At 36.5% G+C, this 17,866-nt stretch overlaps 1 protein-coding gene across 8 annotated transcripts in view; it reads left to right on the forward strand.

Moving 5' to 3' along the window:
- The window catches only part of ANKRD31 (ankyrin repeat domain 31), a 134,009-nt gene that overhangs the window by 25,074 nt on the left and 91,069 nt on the right, over positions 1–17,866 (forward strand). For all 8 annotated transcript variants that reach the window (XM_049707675.1, XM_033430034.2, XM_049707678.1 and 5 more), the window contains 4 exons: positions 502–545; positions 3,737–4,357; positions 6,575–6,846; positions 9,108–9,217. In XM_049707675.1, coding sequence (XP_049563632.1) covers positions 502–545; positions 3,737–4,357; positions 6,575–6,846; positions 9,108–9,217 — 1,047 coding nt within the window. The remainder of the gene's footprint in view (positions 1–501; positions 546–3,736; positions 4,358–6,574; positions 6,847–9,107; positions 9,218–17,866) is intronic.

The following is a 17,866-nucleotide window of genomic DNA, read 5'->3' on the forward strand; positions in this document are numbered from 1 at the left end:
GTTTAAAAATTTTTAATAACTTTAAGAAATAGAGACTTGTTGATACATGTACCTTTAGGACATCTCCTGATTCCTTTTGGCCGCTACATGAATGTTTCTTTTTATGCCTAACTCAACAGCATGAATTCATTTAAATTCTGTTACCTATAATGGAGATGATAATGACACAGAGAAAGTAGATATGATTTTTCCATGTAGTTGCGAATACTTAGGATAACTCAGCCAAAGTAGAGAGGTTGGTTTTTAACTAAACTAATTCCAAACAATTATAATATTACCTGGCTTCATGTGAAATATTTTTTTAAGGAATGGAAGAATTTCATAATTTTATTGCCAACATACTTTTATATCAATAAATTGGTATAATATTTATTAAATATTTGATATATCACATGAATGAGGGAGTCATTTCAAGTTATATGATTAAGAAATGCTGAGTGAGACAATATGTTTTAATGCTTTAATAAAACTGGAATGAAAACATATAATGTTATCTTCTAGGACCTGAGGCTGAAGATCCTAAAGTGTTAACACACCCAGAAAAGGTTGGTCTGTATAATAGAAATTAGCTATTCAAATCTTGGGTTTAGATTTTTTTAAAAACATTATGTTGCTTAAAGTATCAAGTTCATTTAAGTTTTCCCCTAGGCAGGAATATGACTAAACCATTTCAATAGATAGAATTGTGTAACAACCCATTTCAGTGTTTTTGTTTTTTTTTAAGGGGAATAATTTTCCAGTACTTTTCTCGTAAACTCTTGTATATCTGTCTTTGGAATAAAGCAGGCTTTCACTGTTCACAGGGTTTTTTGCGAGTTGCAAAAAATTTTTCCCTGCATTCCCGCATTCAGTCTGGGCTGCCACAGTCAGACAGAAAGCGCGAGGACACGTTTCTTACATCTGTCGTGGAGACCCATTTCAGTATTTATTCTTCCTTATCTCTAATGAAATAGAATTTTCTTGATCTGTCTCTTGTCTAGCATTATAAGTCTTTTATTCTTTATCTAGAGGAGAAGCATATAATTTAATATCAAACTAGTTGCTGAGATGTAATAGCAAAAATGCCTTCTGTTGCTTTGTCTATTACCCTTGTTCCTTTAATATTTCCTGCTGGATACTGCTTTCCCATCTTCCAGTTACTAATCAGTAACCATGTACCTGAGGGCTTGTTTTGGCTTTGCTTTCTGCTTGGTACTATGGGAAATCAGAGGACTATAAGATTGGCTCTGCCCATAACAGACTCCAACAATCAAGGACCTCCCCAGGCCAACCCCGTCATACACCTGTACCTTACTTCATCTCAGGTATACCTTACACATTCCCACCTCCATGCCTTTGTTTAAGTCAGAAGCCAGAAAGCAAGGGAAAGAGCATAAAATTTGGAACCACATAGGTTGTGTTCCAAGGGCAAGTGTGTCATTTACATGTGTAATATACGGAAAGTGATACTCATTTCATAGGATTATAGTGAGGACTGAGAGCAGTGATGGTTCTCGGTGTTTGGTACCTAGTTGGTGCTTAAGAAATACGTGTTTTTCCTACTTTTACGCCTTCACAAATCATTAATTTCTGGCTTAAGTTCCATCTCCTCTTTGGATCTGTCTCAGATGACTGTGGTGATCTTGACCAAAGTAATTGCTCCCTCTTTAACGTTGCTTATTCACTATATCAGTATTTCCCTATCACTTGCCTCCTGTGACATTAATAGATCTTCTGAGAATAAAGGACTTTTTTGAACAAAGAAGTTTAGAGAACACTGTATCCTAAAGTCTCCTCAGAGATTTATAGTGCACGTTTTGAAAAGTCTTGTAGTAAATAAATCTGTTTAACTTTGTTTAACCGAGCATTTTTCAGGCAATCTTGAAAACCCTTCACTGCCTCCCTTTCTTTCCCCCCAGAAAACTTATTCTTGTTACACTAGGGCTATGGTTTATGCCATTCATTTGAGTTCATGCAGTGTTTTTGACATTATTTATAGTTTGTTTATTTATTTATTTTATTATTATTATTTTTTTGCGGTACGCGGGCCTCTCACTGTTGTGGCCTCTCCCGTTGCGGAGCACAGGCTCCAGACGCGCAGGCTCAGCGGCAATGGCTCATGGGCCCAGCCGCTCCGCGGCATGTGGGATCTTCCCAGACCGGGGCACGAACCTGCGTCTGCTGCATCGGCAGGCGGACTCTCAACCACTGTGCCAGCAGCGAAGCACGATTTATAGTTTATTTAATGTCTTATGTATTAATGCCTTCAATCTTAATTTAGGAATTAATTTCCTTTAGGGCAGAGTTCTATATATATATATATATATACTTTATTAGATCTAAGGCCTTGAATTTAGTAGGTATAAGGACTTCAGATAAGAGGGAGATCTTGAACATGACTTCAAGAATGGATAGGATCCAGTTCTTCAATTCCTTCTAAATTTCTTTTATCTTTCTGAGCAAATTATAGTTTGCATTGCTAATAAATATATCTTATTAAGCTCTGGATGCTATGTACAGAGAATATAAATGGTGGCAGGTAGAAAAGGAAGAGAGGGAGAATAAAATGGTTTTCACTTCCCTTATTCAAATCAAATCATAGTATTAGAGGGCTGACAAGTTACAGTGCATTCTGGAAGAGTGATGTGTCAGTGAAGGTGGATTTGATTTTTAGAAACAGGCAGAAGTCACTGAAACCCATTCTGATACTTAAGGTCAAGCAAATTAACAGTTTTCAATGTTGAAAAAAAGTTTAATGCCTTTAAGTTATTGAGACTGATTTTCTTGAATGGCTTATAAACAATTTTGAAAGCGCTTTCAAAAGAGGAAGTCTAATAATATTTTGATCATTGGAAATATTGTGAGAACAGGTATAACCTATTAAGGTGATGTCTTTGAAGATAATAGTCATTTTGTGTTTTGTAGTTTTGTGTTTTTTGTTTAAAACAACCATAAGTCAGAACCATTGATTTATAGCCAGAGCTTGTAATATTTACATAGAACTGTTTTCATTTCTCCTTTTCTCCTCCCTGACCACCTGTCCTTTGGCCTTTTTACATCACATTTACATATGCGTACAGAGGTGGGGAATAAAAGGAAGGTGAAACTACACCAATTTTGTTCCTGGTTAATTAATAAAATTCAATAGGGATTTTTAGCAAGGGAGAATTTTTCAACTATTAACTGCAGTGAAGTTTTTAGATTATCTGTTGATTTAACTATCCATGTTATCTCTGGTCTTCCCTTAGCCCAGATAATTTAAACTTAGCTGAATAGATAATTTGCCATCTGTAATTATGGCCCGGCCAATTTTACCCTTGGTCTACTATTAAATGTTTAACCATGTGTTCACAGTCATTAGTAATTTGGTATAGGAAAGTAATAAAGAGTTGTTTTTTTTTTTTTTTTTTGTGGTATGCGGGCCTCTCACTGCTGTGGCCTCTCGCGTTGCGGAGCACAGGCTCTGGACACGCAGGCCCAGCGGCCACGGCCCACAGGCCCAGCCGCTCCGCGGCACGCGGGATCCTCCCGGACCGGGGCACGAACCCGCGTCCCCTGCATCGGCAGGCGGACCCTCAACCACTGCGCCACCAGGGAAGCCCCAATAAAGAGTATTTTTATTTATGGAAGGGAGGAAAGTTGATAAAACTTTTGGTGGTAACTTAGCAACATGATGAACTAGAAAACTATAACATTTTCATTTTAAACACTTTTTTGTATATGTAATAATGATGTAAATTCTATTTGGAATATACAGGAACTAAGTAGAGACAGAGACTCTCCTGAAATAAGCCTTCTCTCAAGTACTACTATTAAAGAACTTGGTACATTTGCTGTAAAGGAGAACTTGTTAATAGAGCCAGAGAAGGAGCCTAGCAAGGACATCACATTGACCATGACTTCTGAAGAAACCAAAGATGAAGAAAGCTCTCTTGAAACTTTTGTGTCTACCTTAGAAAAGTTACTGACATCACCAGAAATCACCCAGGAGGAAAGACCGATTAGAATAATGAGTGATTTTCAATGTAGAGAGTTGATGAACCCATTGAGCAATTCTTCGAGTTCCATATCAATACCTTTGACATGTCACAAAGATTTACTAGAAAACTCAAAGGATGATGCATTGCCAGCTGAGTCGTTAGCAGCCTTAAACACATTGTCAGAAGCCAAGGTGGAACCCATCTGTCACAGAAAAGAGGGAGATACCAGTCTCAGTGCTGGAAATGAATGTTTAGGAGTGGAGCCCAGTATGTCTCAGACTGATGAAGATTGTACACAAATAGCAGAGGTGAATTTTGAGACTCTTTGTTCTACTCAACCAGTTGAACAAGATTCCAAGTTAGGTGAGCTACAGGACAAGCATCTTTCAGTGCAGCAAGTAAGTGCAAGTATGAGTCTATGATTTTGCCTTTTATAGTGACCTTTAACAAGTCTTCATTGCCCATATACTTTATTTTAAATTCAAACCTTCTACCCAAATACCAACACTCAGAAGATACTTTTTGACTTTGAAGCATATAGTTACCTTTATTGAGGTTCCCGGGGTAGAGTTTTCAAGGGGTTAAAAGTTAAAATAGATAAGTTTCTCTTCTGAAAACCTGAAAAGATATATCATCATTACATTGCTTATATAGAAGAAGGAAAAAATTTGTTACCAGAATTTTCCCAGTTAGCTCAGAAAATCACTATGTCTGCCTAGGTGCAGAGTAGAGAGAAGATACCCACATCAGTTTCTAGTTGGAAGTAAAATATATGCAATTGGACTGCCAGGAGAGGGAGAAAATTATGCCTGGCTTCAGTACAACTTTGCATACTGTGTCTGAGGATACTGTCAGGTGACACAGTTCTTGGGTGTAGAATTCCTGGACTATTATGCTTGGAGACCCTGGAGTGGCCTGTCACTTGCCAAGTCCCTTTTTCATGTTGACAATTTTTTTCTTTTTAAAAATAATCTTTATTTTTTCCTGATTATAATAGTAACACATCCTCATTATTAAAAAAAAATCAAACATTACAGTAAGAGGAAGTCTCCCACAATTCCACTTTCCAGAGATAATCATTGTTAACAGTTTGCTGCATGTCTCCATTTTTTTCTATGCATAATTCTATGTAAGTTTATTTTATATAAATGGGATTATATTATACATAATGCTTTGCAATTTGTTTTTAAAATTTAATAATACATTGTGGTTATCTTTCTGTGTCAACAAAAGTAGCACTACTTAAATCTTTCTACTTGTTGAATGGTATTCCACTCTATGGGTGTGTGTGTATAATAATATAATTTATTTAACCAATTCACTAATGATGGTCATTTGGATTTTTTTTTCTTTTTTTTTTTTCTATCCTCCTTCTGGCTATTACCAAAATGCTCCTGTGAACATTTCTTGGAAGATTTAAATAACATGATACTAAGCTCAGGTTATAACATACACACCTGGAATAATACTGCATGCAATTCTGGTCAAAAAATTTCAAAACAGATATAATGATATGTTTAAAAATCCAGAAAAAGAGAAACTAATCATGGGGATAGGGCATGAAGATTAAGTTAAACATTCCAGGATTCTAATCTAAAAAGAGGTAATATGAGTAAAGTGTAGGAAATTATGACTGGTATTGATAGAGTGAGCATGCACTTAGGAGGTCTTCAAAAAAAAGTCTACTTAGAAGTAGAAAAGAGATTGATTTAGAACAAATCAAAGTAAATACTCTTTTACTTAGCTATAATAAAAATATGAAACTTGTGGGACTTCCCTGGTGGTCCAGTTGTTAAGACTCTGCGCTCCCAATGGAGGCGGCCCGGGTTCAATCCCTGGTCAGGGAACTAGATCCTGCATGCCACAACTAAAGATCCCATATGCCGCAACGAAGATCCCACATGTGGCAACAAAGACCCCGTGTGCTGCAACTAAGACCCGGTGCAGCCAAATAAATAAATAAATAAATATTTTAAATAAAATATGAAACTTGTTACCTTGAGAAGCTTTGCAAGCTGGATATATAAATAAGCTCAAGAAAGGTTTATGTGATATGTATAAAAATATGTATCCCCACAAAAGTTAAATCTGTAATGGATTTAACTTTAAGGGGAAGTTAGCGCTGTTCATGATATACTGCTAACCTTTTAAAATCAATATAATGGAAGTGATATAGTATCTCATCCCACAAATATCACTTACTGTTGCTATCAAATAACAAAATACTAGGCTGAATAGAACACTGATCTGGCCTGGCGTGACAGTACTACTCTTTTTATGTGTCTCTCATCATTTCATGCTACCCATTTCCTATGAAATAAAAGCACCCAGAGTGACCTTAGGTTTATCCTTGAGTTTTAAGGATGAATATTGATAAAAATAATATTTACTTATGCTTTTCTTGTCTTAGGCTTTTAAATCTGCATTGTCATTTGTTACATTAACTATGATAAAATTTACATTATGTTCACATATGTCTATGGGTTTTTGTATTTCCATCTTATAAGGTATTTTTGTGTAATCAAAGGACAAGATAAAACTTAATTTCTTCTAATTTTATTTTATTTTTTTGCATTGTTGTAATTATTTGTGTATGTATTTACATCTTATTACAGAGTCTAGAAGACCCAAATCCATTTGGATTGCAAACTTTGGTTCATCAAAATGTCACCTCTTGTGATCCACTAAATAATAAGGGAAATTCAAAGCCGGTGGAAAATAGCTCTGACCAGGACACTCCATGTGTGTTAAGGAGATCATCCAGACTGAAAGTAGGCAGAGATGCAAAGCCCACAGATGACATATATAAGATGCCAGAAAAGATTTTACCCAAAATACTTGGCTGTGAGGATCAAACAAATAATAACTCTTCAACTGAGAATTTCAGGTATGCTACCAACCTAATACATAATTCTGTGTTTGGGACATTAGAGTCAGTGTACCTCTAAGTAAAGAACTTTATTTTTCAGTTTTGTTATTTTATTAATTTTGCAATTTAAAAAAACCCCAGAAAACTCTTTTACTTTCTTTTTTTAAGACAAAGTAATGGGAAATTGTTGTATTTTAGCTTAATGCTAGTTTTCTTTCTTTAACATCTCTCACCACACATAGTTAAAAATTTTTTTTCTTGTGATGAGAACTTTTAAGGTCTACTCTCTTAGCAACTTCTCAAATGTACAATACAGTATTATTAACTATAGTCACCATACTGTACATTACATCCCCTGGACTTATTTATCTTATAACTGGAAGTTTGTACCTTTTGACCACCTTCACCCATTTCACCCACCCACACTGTCTCCTACCTCCAGAACTAGTCTGTTCTCTGTATCTATTAGTTTAGGGTTTTTGTTTTTTTGTTTTAGATTCCACATGTAAGTGAGATCATACAGTATTTGTCTTTCTCTGACTTATTTCACTTAGCATAATGCTCTCAAGGCCCATTCATGTTCTAGCAAATGGCAGGATTTTTTCTTTTCTGTGGCTGAATACCATTCCATTGTGTGTGTGTGTGTGTGTGTGTGTGTGTGTGTATCACATTTTCTTTATTTATTCATCCATAGATGGATATTTAGGTTGCTTCCATGTCTTGACTATTGTAAGTAAAGCCACAGTAAAAATGGGACTGCAGATATTATTTTGAGATAGTGATTTTGTTTCCTTTGGATAAATACCCAGGAGTGGAATTGCTGGATCATATGGTAGTTCTGTTTTTAATTTTTGAGGAATCTCCATACTGTTTTCCGTCATGGTTGCACCAATTTACATTCCCACCAGCAGTGCAAGAGGGTTCCCTTTTCTCCACACCCTCTCCAGCATTTATTATTTGTAGACTTTTTGATGATGGCCATTCTGACTGGTGTGGGATGATATCTCATTGTGGTTTTGATTTACATTTCCTTGATGATCAGTGATGCTAAGCACCTTTTCATGTACCTGCTGGCCATTTGGGCCTTCTTTGGAAATGTCTTTTTAGTTCCTCTCACGTTTTTTAATCGGATTGCTTTTCTCTTTGCTATTGAGTTGTATGAGTTCTTTATATGTTTTGGATATTAATCCCTTTTCAAGTATATGATGTGCAAATATTTTCTCCCATTTTGTAGGTTGTCTTTTCATTTTGTTGATAGTTTCATTTGCTGTGCAGAAACTTTTTAGGTTGATGTAATCTCACTTCTTTATTTTTGCTTTTGGTGTCAAATCCAAAAAATCATTGCCAAGACTGATGTCAAGGTGCTTACTTATGTTTTTTCCTAGGAGTTCTGTGGTTTCAAGTCTTACTTTCAAGTCTTCAATCCATTTTGAGTTGATTTTTGTATATGGTGTGAGATTGTGATCCAGGGGCTTCCCTGGTGGCGCAGTGGTTGAGAGTCCGCCTGCCAATGCAGGGGACACCGGTTCGTGCCCCGGTCCGGGAAGATCCCACATGCCGCGCGGAGCAGCTGGGCCCATGAGCCATGGCCACTGAGCCTGTGCATCCAGAGCCTGTGCTCCGCAACAGGAGAGGCCACAACAGTGAGAGGCCCACGTACCACAAAAAAAAAAAAAAAGATTGTGATCCAGCTTTATTCTCTTGCATTTGGCTGTCCAGTTTTCCCAACACCATTTACTGAAGAGACTGTCCTTTCCCCATTGTATATTCTTGGCTCCTTTGTCATAGATTAATTGACGATATATGGGTAGGTTTATTTTGGGGCTCTCAGAGTAGAGAGAACCAAAATAAACCTACCCATATATGCTTTTATGCCAGTATTTTACAGTTTTTGATCAGTGCCATACCACAGGGCAAGTCCTTTTTTTTTTGCCTGCCTCTTTTTTCCTAGAAGTTGTGAATAGAGTGGATAGTGGCATGCCAGCATGGGGAGTGAGGGACAGGAGCCTCAGAATACTCACTTATAGGTGACTATCCCTAAAGGAGAGAAACCCATAGGTGGCACAGAGACAAACGATAATGACTGGCATGTCTGTCACAGAATTATCTGCAGTTTACTCAGGAGCCATCTCCATATTTAAAACTGCTATCCTGCTTGACAACAGCTCAGTAAAATATCTTTGAGTTTTAAAAAAAATTAGTCAAAAATTCGATATGATTCTCTTTGAATGGTTGTGGAGAACATGATAGTAATTTTAAAAGCACATTTATTTTTCAAGAATGCAGAATCCTGCTTTAAGGATTGAAGGTAAAGGGAAGACTGTGCATTCATCCAGACTCAAGAGTGGAGAACAGATCAGGAAAAACAGAAAAGTTGCAGGGAAAAATGGTGAGGCCTATTTTATTTCTTTATTTCTTTAATAAGTAACTTACAAAAATATAGAATCCTGGTACTAAAAAAGGATTTCGAGTTTATATGTCTCAACTTTCTCATTCTACTGATGAGGAAGTTCAGAGAGGTTAAGGATTTTCCCCAGCACTGCACAGCTCATTAGTAGTATAACTAGGATCCTGAACTTCTGCCTCATAGGCTGCTATATTTCCTGTACTTTTACTTTTAAGAGAATAGTTTCAGAACCCTTTTCAAATTTAGATATCTGACCTATTTGTGGTGTGACTAACCTAGCATAGGCTTTGGGAAATTATAACCAGAAGAATAAATAGAGGAAATTATTATATATTTAGATGTTATTTCTTTGTTCCTATATATAAAACCCCAAAGAATGAACTAAAAAACTATCAGAAATAATAAGAACCTAGGAGTACTGGTTACAAAATAATAGATGGCAGGACAGTTGGCAGAATTGAAATATGGACTGTAGATTAAAGAATAATATTGTATCAATGTTAAATTTTCTTAATTTAATAATTTGGTTATGTAAGATAGTGTCCTTGCTTTTAGAGAATATGCTCTTAAGTATTAGTAAGTAAAGAGGCATGGTGTATGCAAGTTATTCATTATGTGTATATGTGTCTGTGTGCATGTGCATGTATATATAAAGAGGCAGATAGAATGATTTAAGTGGCGGCAAAATGTTAACAATGGGGGAATCCTTTGTTTTATTTTTACAACTTTTTTATAAATCAGAAATTATTTCCAGCTAAAAAGTTTAAAAAATTCAATAAACCAAAAGAAGACAAAAGTAAATACCTTTCATATACATAAGTATTACCCAGTTACAAAATATAAGAGAAGATCCCATTTATAATAGTTACAAAAGAGAGAAAATACCTGCTTATATACCTAATAAGAAATTGCCATACCTGTAAGAAGAAAGTGTAAAAATTATGCTGAGGGACATAAAAAAGACTTGAATAAATGGAAAGAAGAGCCTTATCCTTGACCATAAAGATTCAGCATTGTAAGAAACTTACTTCTCCCTAAATTATTCTGTAAATGCATGAGAGCTCAATCAAAAACAGATTTTTGTGTACTTGTTAATTGTTCTGTTTTGTTTTGCTTTATAAGGCTGGAGGTTAGCTATGAGAATGATACAAAATTTCAGCTGGAAAACTAAATATAAAAGACTAACAAAGAAAATTCTGAAAAATAAAACAAAGGGAGAGTAGAGAGGCAGGAACCTGCTCTACATAATGTGAAAGCAATTAGAAAACAATAGAAGTTAAAATAAGTTGGTATTGGCACAGGAATAGACAGATAAATCAGTGAAACAGAATAAAGGGTTTAGATGTAGAAGCCAGATACAATGGGAATATGGGGGTAGGTCTGTGATAAATATGGCATCTCAAATTGATGGCAGAAAGAAGGAGTAAATAATAAATAGTGAAAAACACAAACAGTTGGATCCCTATAACATTCCTTATACCAAATTTAATTCCAGTCTGGCCAGAGTTAAAGGAAAAGAAAATTTCTAGGAGAAAAGACAAGTGAATCTTTTTATAATCTTGGAAAAACCCTTTGTAAAGAACAATTCAAGACCAGAAGCCAGGAGGGAAAAGAATGATAAAACTGACTATATACATTTTAAAAAATTGTATGGAAAGATATCCTAAAAAAAAAACAATCATCAAACACAGAAGAAATATTAATAACACATGACAAGGGGTTAATTATACTAGTATGCAGAGAGCTCTTACAAAACAGTAAGGATAAAGAAAAATAGGAGTTCACAGAAAAAAAAATGTAAATACCTGAAAAGATTAACATCTCACTCATACTTAAAGAAATGCAAATTAACAAGTACAGTTTTCACCTAAGAGAATGCCAATAAACATTTGAGAATTCCCAGTGGCAAGAATGTGGAAAAAGTAAACAATCTCATATGTTTTTGGTAAAAGTTTTTTCAGTCTTTTTATAGGGCAGTTTATTTACATTCATCAGAATTTTAAATCACAATTCTTTTGAATCTGCAATTCTGTTTAGAGGGATTTATTCTATGGCTGTATTTGCTTAAATATGTAAATATATTTTATAAAGATGTTCATTACAGCATTGTTTATTATAATAAAATGACTAGAAACGATCTAAATTAAGTGACTAGTTAACAAATTATAATGTAACCAATGAAATAATATTCAGTCACTTAGGAAGTCAGAAGAATATGTATGTGTTGATAAGGAAAAAAAAGCCATGTTTTTTTTTTTATGTCATAAGGATGATATTAAATTTCTTGTTGGAAACAGTGCAAGCAAGAAGACAGTGTAGCAGCTGCTTTAAAGTACTAAAATAAATTCTATAGAATTCTATAACTAGAACCTAGAATTCTATACCTAGCAAAATATCTTTCAAAAATGAAGGTGAGGGGAGAGGAACCAAGATGGCGGAGTAGAAGGACGTGCTCTCACTCCCTCTTGTGAGAACACCAGAATCACAACTAGCTGCTGGACAATCATTGACAGGAAGACACTGGAACTCACCAAAAAAAATACCCCACATCCAAAGACAAAGGAGAAGCCACAATGAGACGGTAGGAGGGGTGCAATCAGAGTAAAATCAAATCCCATGACTGCTGGGTGGGTGACTCACAGACTGGAGAACACTTATACCACAGAAGTCCACCCACTGGAGTGAAGGTTCTGAGCCCCACGTCAGGCTTCCCAACCCGGGGGTCCGGCAACGGGAGGAGGAATTCCTAGAGAATCAGACTTTGAAGGCTAGTGGGATTTGATTGCAGGACTTCGACAGGACTGGGGAAAACAGAGACTCCACTCTTGGAGGACATACACAAAGTAGTGTGCTCATAGGGACCCAGGGGAAGGAGCAGTGACCGCAGGGGAGACTGAACCAGACCTGCCTGCTGGTGTTGGGGGGTCTCCTGCGGAGGCAGGGGGTGGCTGTGTCTCACCGTGAGGACAAGGACAGTGTCAGCAGAAGTTCTGGGTAGTACTCCTTGGTGTGAGCCCTCCCAGAGTCTGTCATTAGCCCCACCAAAGAGCCCAGGTAGGCTCCAGTGTTGGGTTGCCTCAGGCCAAACAACCAACAGGGAGGGCACCCAGCCCCACCCATCACCAGTCAAGTGGATTAAAGTTTTACTGAGCACTGCCCACCAGAGCAACAGTCGGCTCTACCCACCACCAGTCCCTCCCATCAGGAAATTTGCACAAGCCTCTTAGATAGCCTCATCCACCAGAGGGCAGACAGCAGAAGCAAGAAGAACTACAATCCTGCAGCCTGTGGAACAAAAACAACATTCACAGAAAGATAGACAAAATGAAAAGGCAGAGGGCTATGTACCAGATGAAGGAACAAGATAAAACCCCAGAAAAACAACTCAATGAAGTGGAGATAGGCAACCTTCCAGAAAAAGAATTCAGAATAATGATAGTGAAGATGATCCAGTACCTCGGAAAAAGAATGGAGGCAAAGATCGAGAAGATGCAAGAAATGTTTAACAAAGACCTAGAAGAATTAAAGAACAAACAAACAGAGATGAACAATACAATAACTGAAATGAAAACTACACTGGAAGGAATCAATAGCAGAATAACTGAGGCAGAAGAACGGATAAGTGACCTGGAAGACAGAATGGTGGAATTCACTGCTGCGGAACAGAATAAAGAAAAAGGAATGAAAAAAAATGAAGACAGCCTGAGAGACTTCTGGGACAACATTAAATGCAACAACATTTGCATTATAGGGGTCCCAGAAGGAGAAGAGAGAGAGAAAGGCCCCAAGAAAATATTTGAAGAGATTATATTCAAAAACTTCCCTAACATGGGAAAGGAAATAGCCACCCAAGTCCAGGAAACGCAGCAAGTCCCATACAGGATAAACCCCAAGGAGAAACACACCGAGACACATAGTAATCAAATTGGCAAAAATTAAAGACAAAGAAAAATTACTGAAAGCAGCAAGGGAAAAATGACAACATACAAGGGAACTCCAATAAGGTTAATAGCTGATTTCTCAGCAGAAACTCTACAAGCCAGGAGGGAGTGGCATGATATATTTAAAGTGATGAAAGGGAAGAACCTACAACCAAGATTACTCTACCTGGCAAGGATCTCATTCAGGTTCAATGGAGAAATCAAAAGCTTTACAGACAAGCAAAAGCTAAGAGAATTCAGCACCACCAAACCAGCTCTACAACAAATGCTAAAGGAACTTCTCTAAGTGGGAAACACGAGAGAAGAAAAGCACCTACAAAAACAAACCCAAAACAATTAAGAAAATGGTAATAGGAACATACATACCGATAATTAACTTGAACGTGAATGGATTAAATGCTCCAACCAAAAGACACAGGCCTGCTGAATGGATACAAAAACAAGACCCATCTATATGCTGTCTACAAGAGACCCACTTCAGACCTAGGGACACATACAGACTGAAAGTGAGGGGTTGGAAAAAGATATTCCATGCAAATGGAAATCAAAAGAAAGCTGGAGTAGCAATACTCATATCAGATAAAATAGACTTTAAAATAAAGAATGTTACAAGAGACAAGGAAGGCCACTACATAATGATCAAGGGATCAATCCAAGAAGAAGATATAACAATTATAAATACATATGCACCCAACATAGGAGCACCTCAATACATAAGGCAAATGCTAACAGCTATGAAAGAGGAAATCGACAGTAACACAATAATGGTGGGGGACTTTAACACCTCACTTACACCAATGGACAGATCATCCAAAATGAAAATAAATAAGGAAACAGAAGCTTTAACTGACACAATAGACCAGATAGATTTAAGTGATATTTATAGGACAGTCCATCCAAAAACAGCAGATCACACTTTCTTCTCAACTGCACACGGAACATTCTCCAGGATAGATCACATCTTGGGTCACAAATCAAGCCTCAGTAAATTTAAGAAAATTGAAATCATATCAAGCATCTTTTCTGACCACAACGCTATGAGATTAGAAATGAATTACAGGGAAAAAAATGTAAAAACCACAAACACATGGAGGCTAAACAATACGTTACTAAATAACCAAGAGATGGCTGAGGAAATTAAAAAATACCTAGAGACACATGACAATGAAAACACGATGATCCAAAACCTATGGGATGCAGCAAAAGCAGTTCTAAGAGGGAAGTTTACAGCTATACAAGCCTACCTCAAGAAACAAGAAAAATCTCAAATAAACAATCTATCCTTACACCTAAAGGACCTAGAGAAAGAAGAGCAAGCAAAACTCAAAGTTAGCAGAAGGAAAGAAATCATAAAGATCAGAGCAGAAATAAATGAAATAGAAACAAAACAATAGCAAAGATCAATAAAACTAAAAGCTCGTTCTTTGAGAAGATAAACAAAATTGATAAACCATTAGCCAGACTCATCAAGAAAAAGAGGGAGAGGACTCAAATCAGTAAAATTAGAAATGAAAACGGAGAAGTTACAACAGACACCGCAGAAATATAAAGCACCCTAAGAGACTACTACAAGCAACTCTATGCCAATAAAATGGGCAACCTGGAAGAAATGGACAAATTCTTAGAAAGGCATAACCTTCCAAGACTGAACCAGGAAGATATAGAAAATATGAACAGACTAATCACAAGTAATGAAGTTGAAACTGTAATAAAAATCTTCCAACACACAAAAGTCCAGGACCAGATGGCTTCACAGGTGAATTCTGTCAAACATTTAGGGAAGAGCTAACACCCATCCTTCTCAAACTCTTTCCAAAAATTGCAGAGGAAGGAACACTCCCAAACTCATTCTATGAGGCCACCATCACCCTGATACCAAAACCAAGCAAAGATTCTATAAAAAAAGAAAATTACAGAGCAATATCACTGATGAATATAGATGCAAAAGTCCTCAACAAAATACTACACATTGAAAGGATTAACAACAACACATTAAAAGGATCATACACCATGATCAAGTGGGATTTATCCCAGGGATGCAAGGATTCTTCAATATATGCAAATCAGTCAATGTGATACACCATATTAACAAATTGAAGAATAAAAACCATATGATCATCTCAATAGATGCAGAAAAAGCTTTTGACAAAATTCAACACCTATTTAGGACAAAAACTCTCCAGAAAGTGGGCACAGAGGGAACCTACCTCAACATAATAAAGGCCATATATGACAAACCCACAGCAAACATCATTCTCAATGGTGAAAAACTGAAAGCATTTCCTCTGAGATCAGGAAGAAGACAAGGATGTCCACTCTCGCCACTATTATTCAGCATAGTTTTGGAAGTCCTAGCCATGGCAATCAGAGAAGAAAAAGAAATAAAAGGAATACAAACTGGAAAAGAAGAAGTAAAACTGTCACTGTTTGCAGATGACAAGATACATAGAGAATCCTAAAGATGCCACCAGAAAACTACTAGAGCTAATCAATGAATTTGGTAAAGTTGCAGGACACAAAATTAATACACAGAAATCTCTTGCATTCCTATACACTAATGATGAAAAATCTGAAAGAGAAATTAAGGAAACACTCCCATTTACCATTGCAACAAAAAAATAAAATACCTAGGAATAAACCTACCTAGGGAGACAAAAGACCTCTATGCAGAAAACTGTAAGACACTGATGAAAGAAATTAAAGATGATACCAACAGATGGAGAGATATACCATGTTCTTGGATTGGAAGAATCCATATTGTGAAAATGACTATACTACCCAAAGCAATCTAGAGATTCAGTACAATCCCTATCAAATTACCAATGGCATTTTTTACAGAACTAGAACAAAAAATTTCCATTACATTACATTTGAAAATCAATCACTGTAATTTGTTATATTAATAAGTTAAAAAAGAAAAACCATATGATCATTTTAGTAGATGATGCAAAGAAAGATTTTGACAACACCTAACATCCATTATTGATGAAAACTCTCAGCAGACTCAGAATAGAGGGGAACTTGGTTAATCCGACAAAGGGCATCTACAAAAAAAATACACAGCTGTCATACTTAATGGTGTAAGAGTGAATGCTTTCCCCCTAAGATCAGAAATAAGACAGGGATGTCTGTTCCCACCACTTCCGTTGATCATTGTACCGGAGGTCCTAGCCAGTACAGTCAGGAAGAAAAACAAATAAAAGGCATCCATGTTGGAAAAGAAGAAGTAAAACAGTCTTTAGTCACAAGTGACATAATCCTCTATATAGAAAATCTGATGGAATCTACAGTAAAAGCAACTGTAAGTGAGTTTAGCAGAGTTGCAAGATACAAGATCAATATAGAGATATTAATTATATTTCTGTATTCTAGCAACAAACAATTAGAAAGTGAAATATGAAAACCAAACAATTAGGAAGTGAAATTTATGCCACAGTTACAAAAAATGTGAAATAAAGATAAAATTTAGCAAAAGATGTAAAAGACAGGTACACTGAAACCTACAAAATATTAAACAGAGAAAACACAGGAAATTTGATGGAGAGAAATGGAGAGAGATTGAGTCAGAAGACAATATCATTAAGATGTTATTTCTACTCAGGTATATTTATGGATTCTACACAATCTCAATCAAAATTCCTGTAGGATTTTCTTGTAGAAATGCCAAAGCTGGTTCTAAAATTCATATGGAATGCAAAGAATCTAGAATAGTAAGACAGCTCTGATAAAGAACAAAGTTAAAGGGCTAACACTACCTGATTTCAAGAATTATTATATGGCATAATCAAAACAGCATGATATTCGCATCAAGATAGGGAAATAGGTCCATGGAAGGAGAAGGGAGTTCAGAAATAAACCCTGAGTTTTGACAAAGGCACAAGGCCTTTGTAGTGGAAAACAATTGTATATCCATATGCAGCAGAATGTTATTCAGTGTCATTCTGTGTATTTTAAGAGTGTTGATTTTTGTTTTGGCCAACAAGTTACCTGAAGATCAGTTTGATCCTTTCAACACTTTTTTAAAAACCTTGTTAGGGAGGTCTAGTGTAGGCCTTACTCTAGGACTAGTTTAGCTCTGCTACTAAGACATGACCCATTAAAGGTCTCTCTGAATGTTCCAGTAGTTCAGCAAGGTCTCTCCTCAGCCTGGCAGGAATGTGAATGTCTCCCAGCCTGTGTGATCTCTGATGGTTGTTAATTTATAGTTCCTGGGTAATTGTTCTTACCCAGCCTCATGAAGATTCACCCCACGCATGAGCAGTTCAGTATTCAGATGACTCAAGGAGCCCTTTGTATAGATTTCTGGTGCCTTTTCTCTATGCTCTCATCTCTGGTGCCCTGCCCTGTAAATTATGTTCACCCCAGCCTCCCCAGACTCTGACCTCTGTCTCCTTAGCTCAGCAGAATCACCTTGCTATGCTTGTGCTATACTCTGAAAAGCCTCCAGACAAGAAGCTGGAGTGAGTGACCTTAGGGCTCACTTCACTGTTTGTCTTCACTCAGGGAAGTCAAATAGGTCTGAACTACCTGTTTTCCAATGTCTGAATAAAGGGTCTTTTTCCCCCATATATTTTGTTTAATATTCTAGTTGTTTACAATGGGAGGGCAAGTCACAGCAGTTATTTAGTCATGATTAGAAGTGAATGTCTTTCACAACTTAGTTTTCATTGAAAATTTTTGTATTCTTAAT

The sequence above is a fragment of the Orcinus orca genome, chromosome 3, assembly GCF_937001465.1.
Source record: "Orcinus orca chromosome 3, mOrcOrc1.1, whole genome shotgun sequence".
Taxonomy (NCBI): Eukaryota; Metazoa; Chordata; class Mammalia; order Artiodactyla; family Delphinidae; genus Orcinus; species Orcinus orca.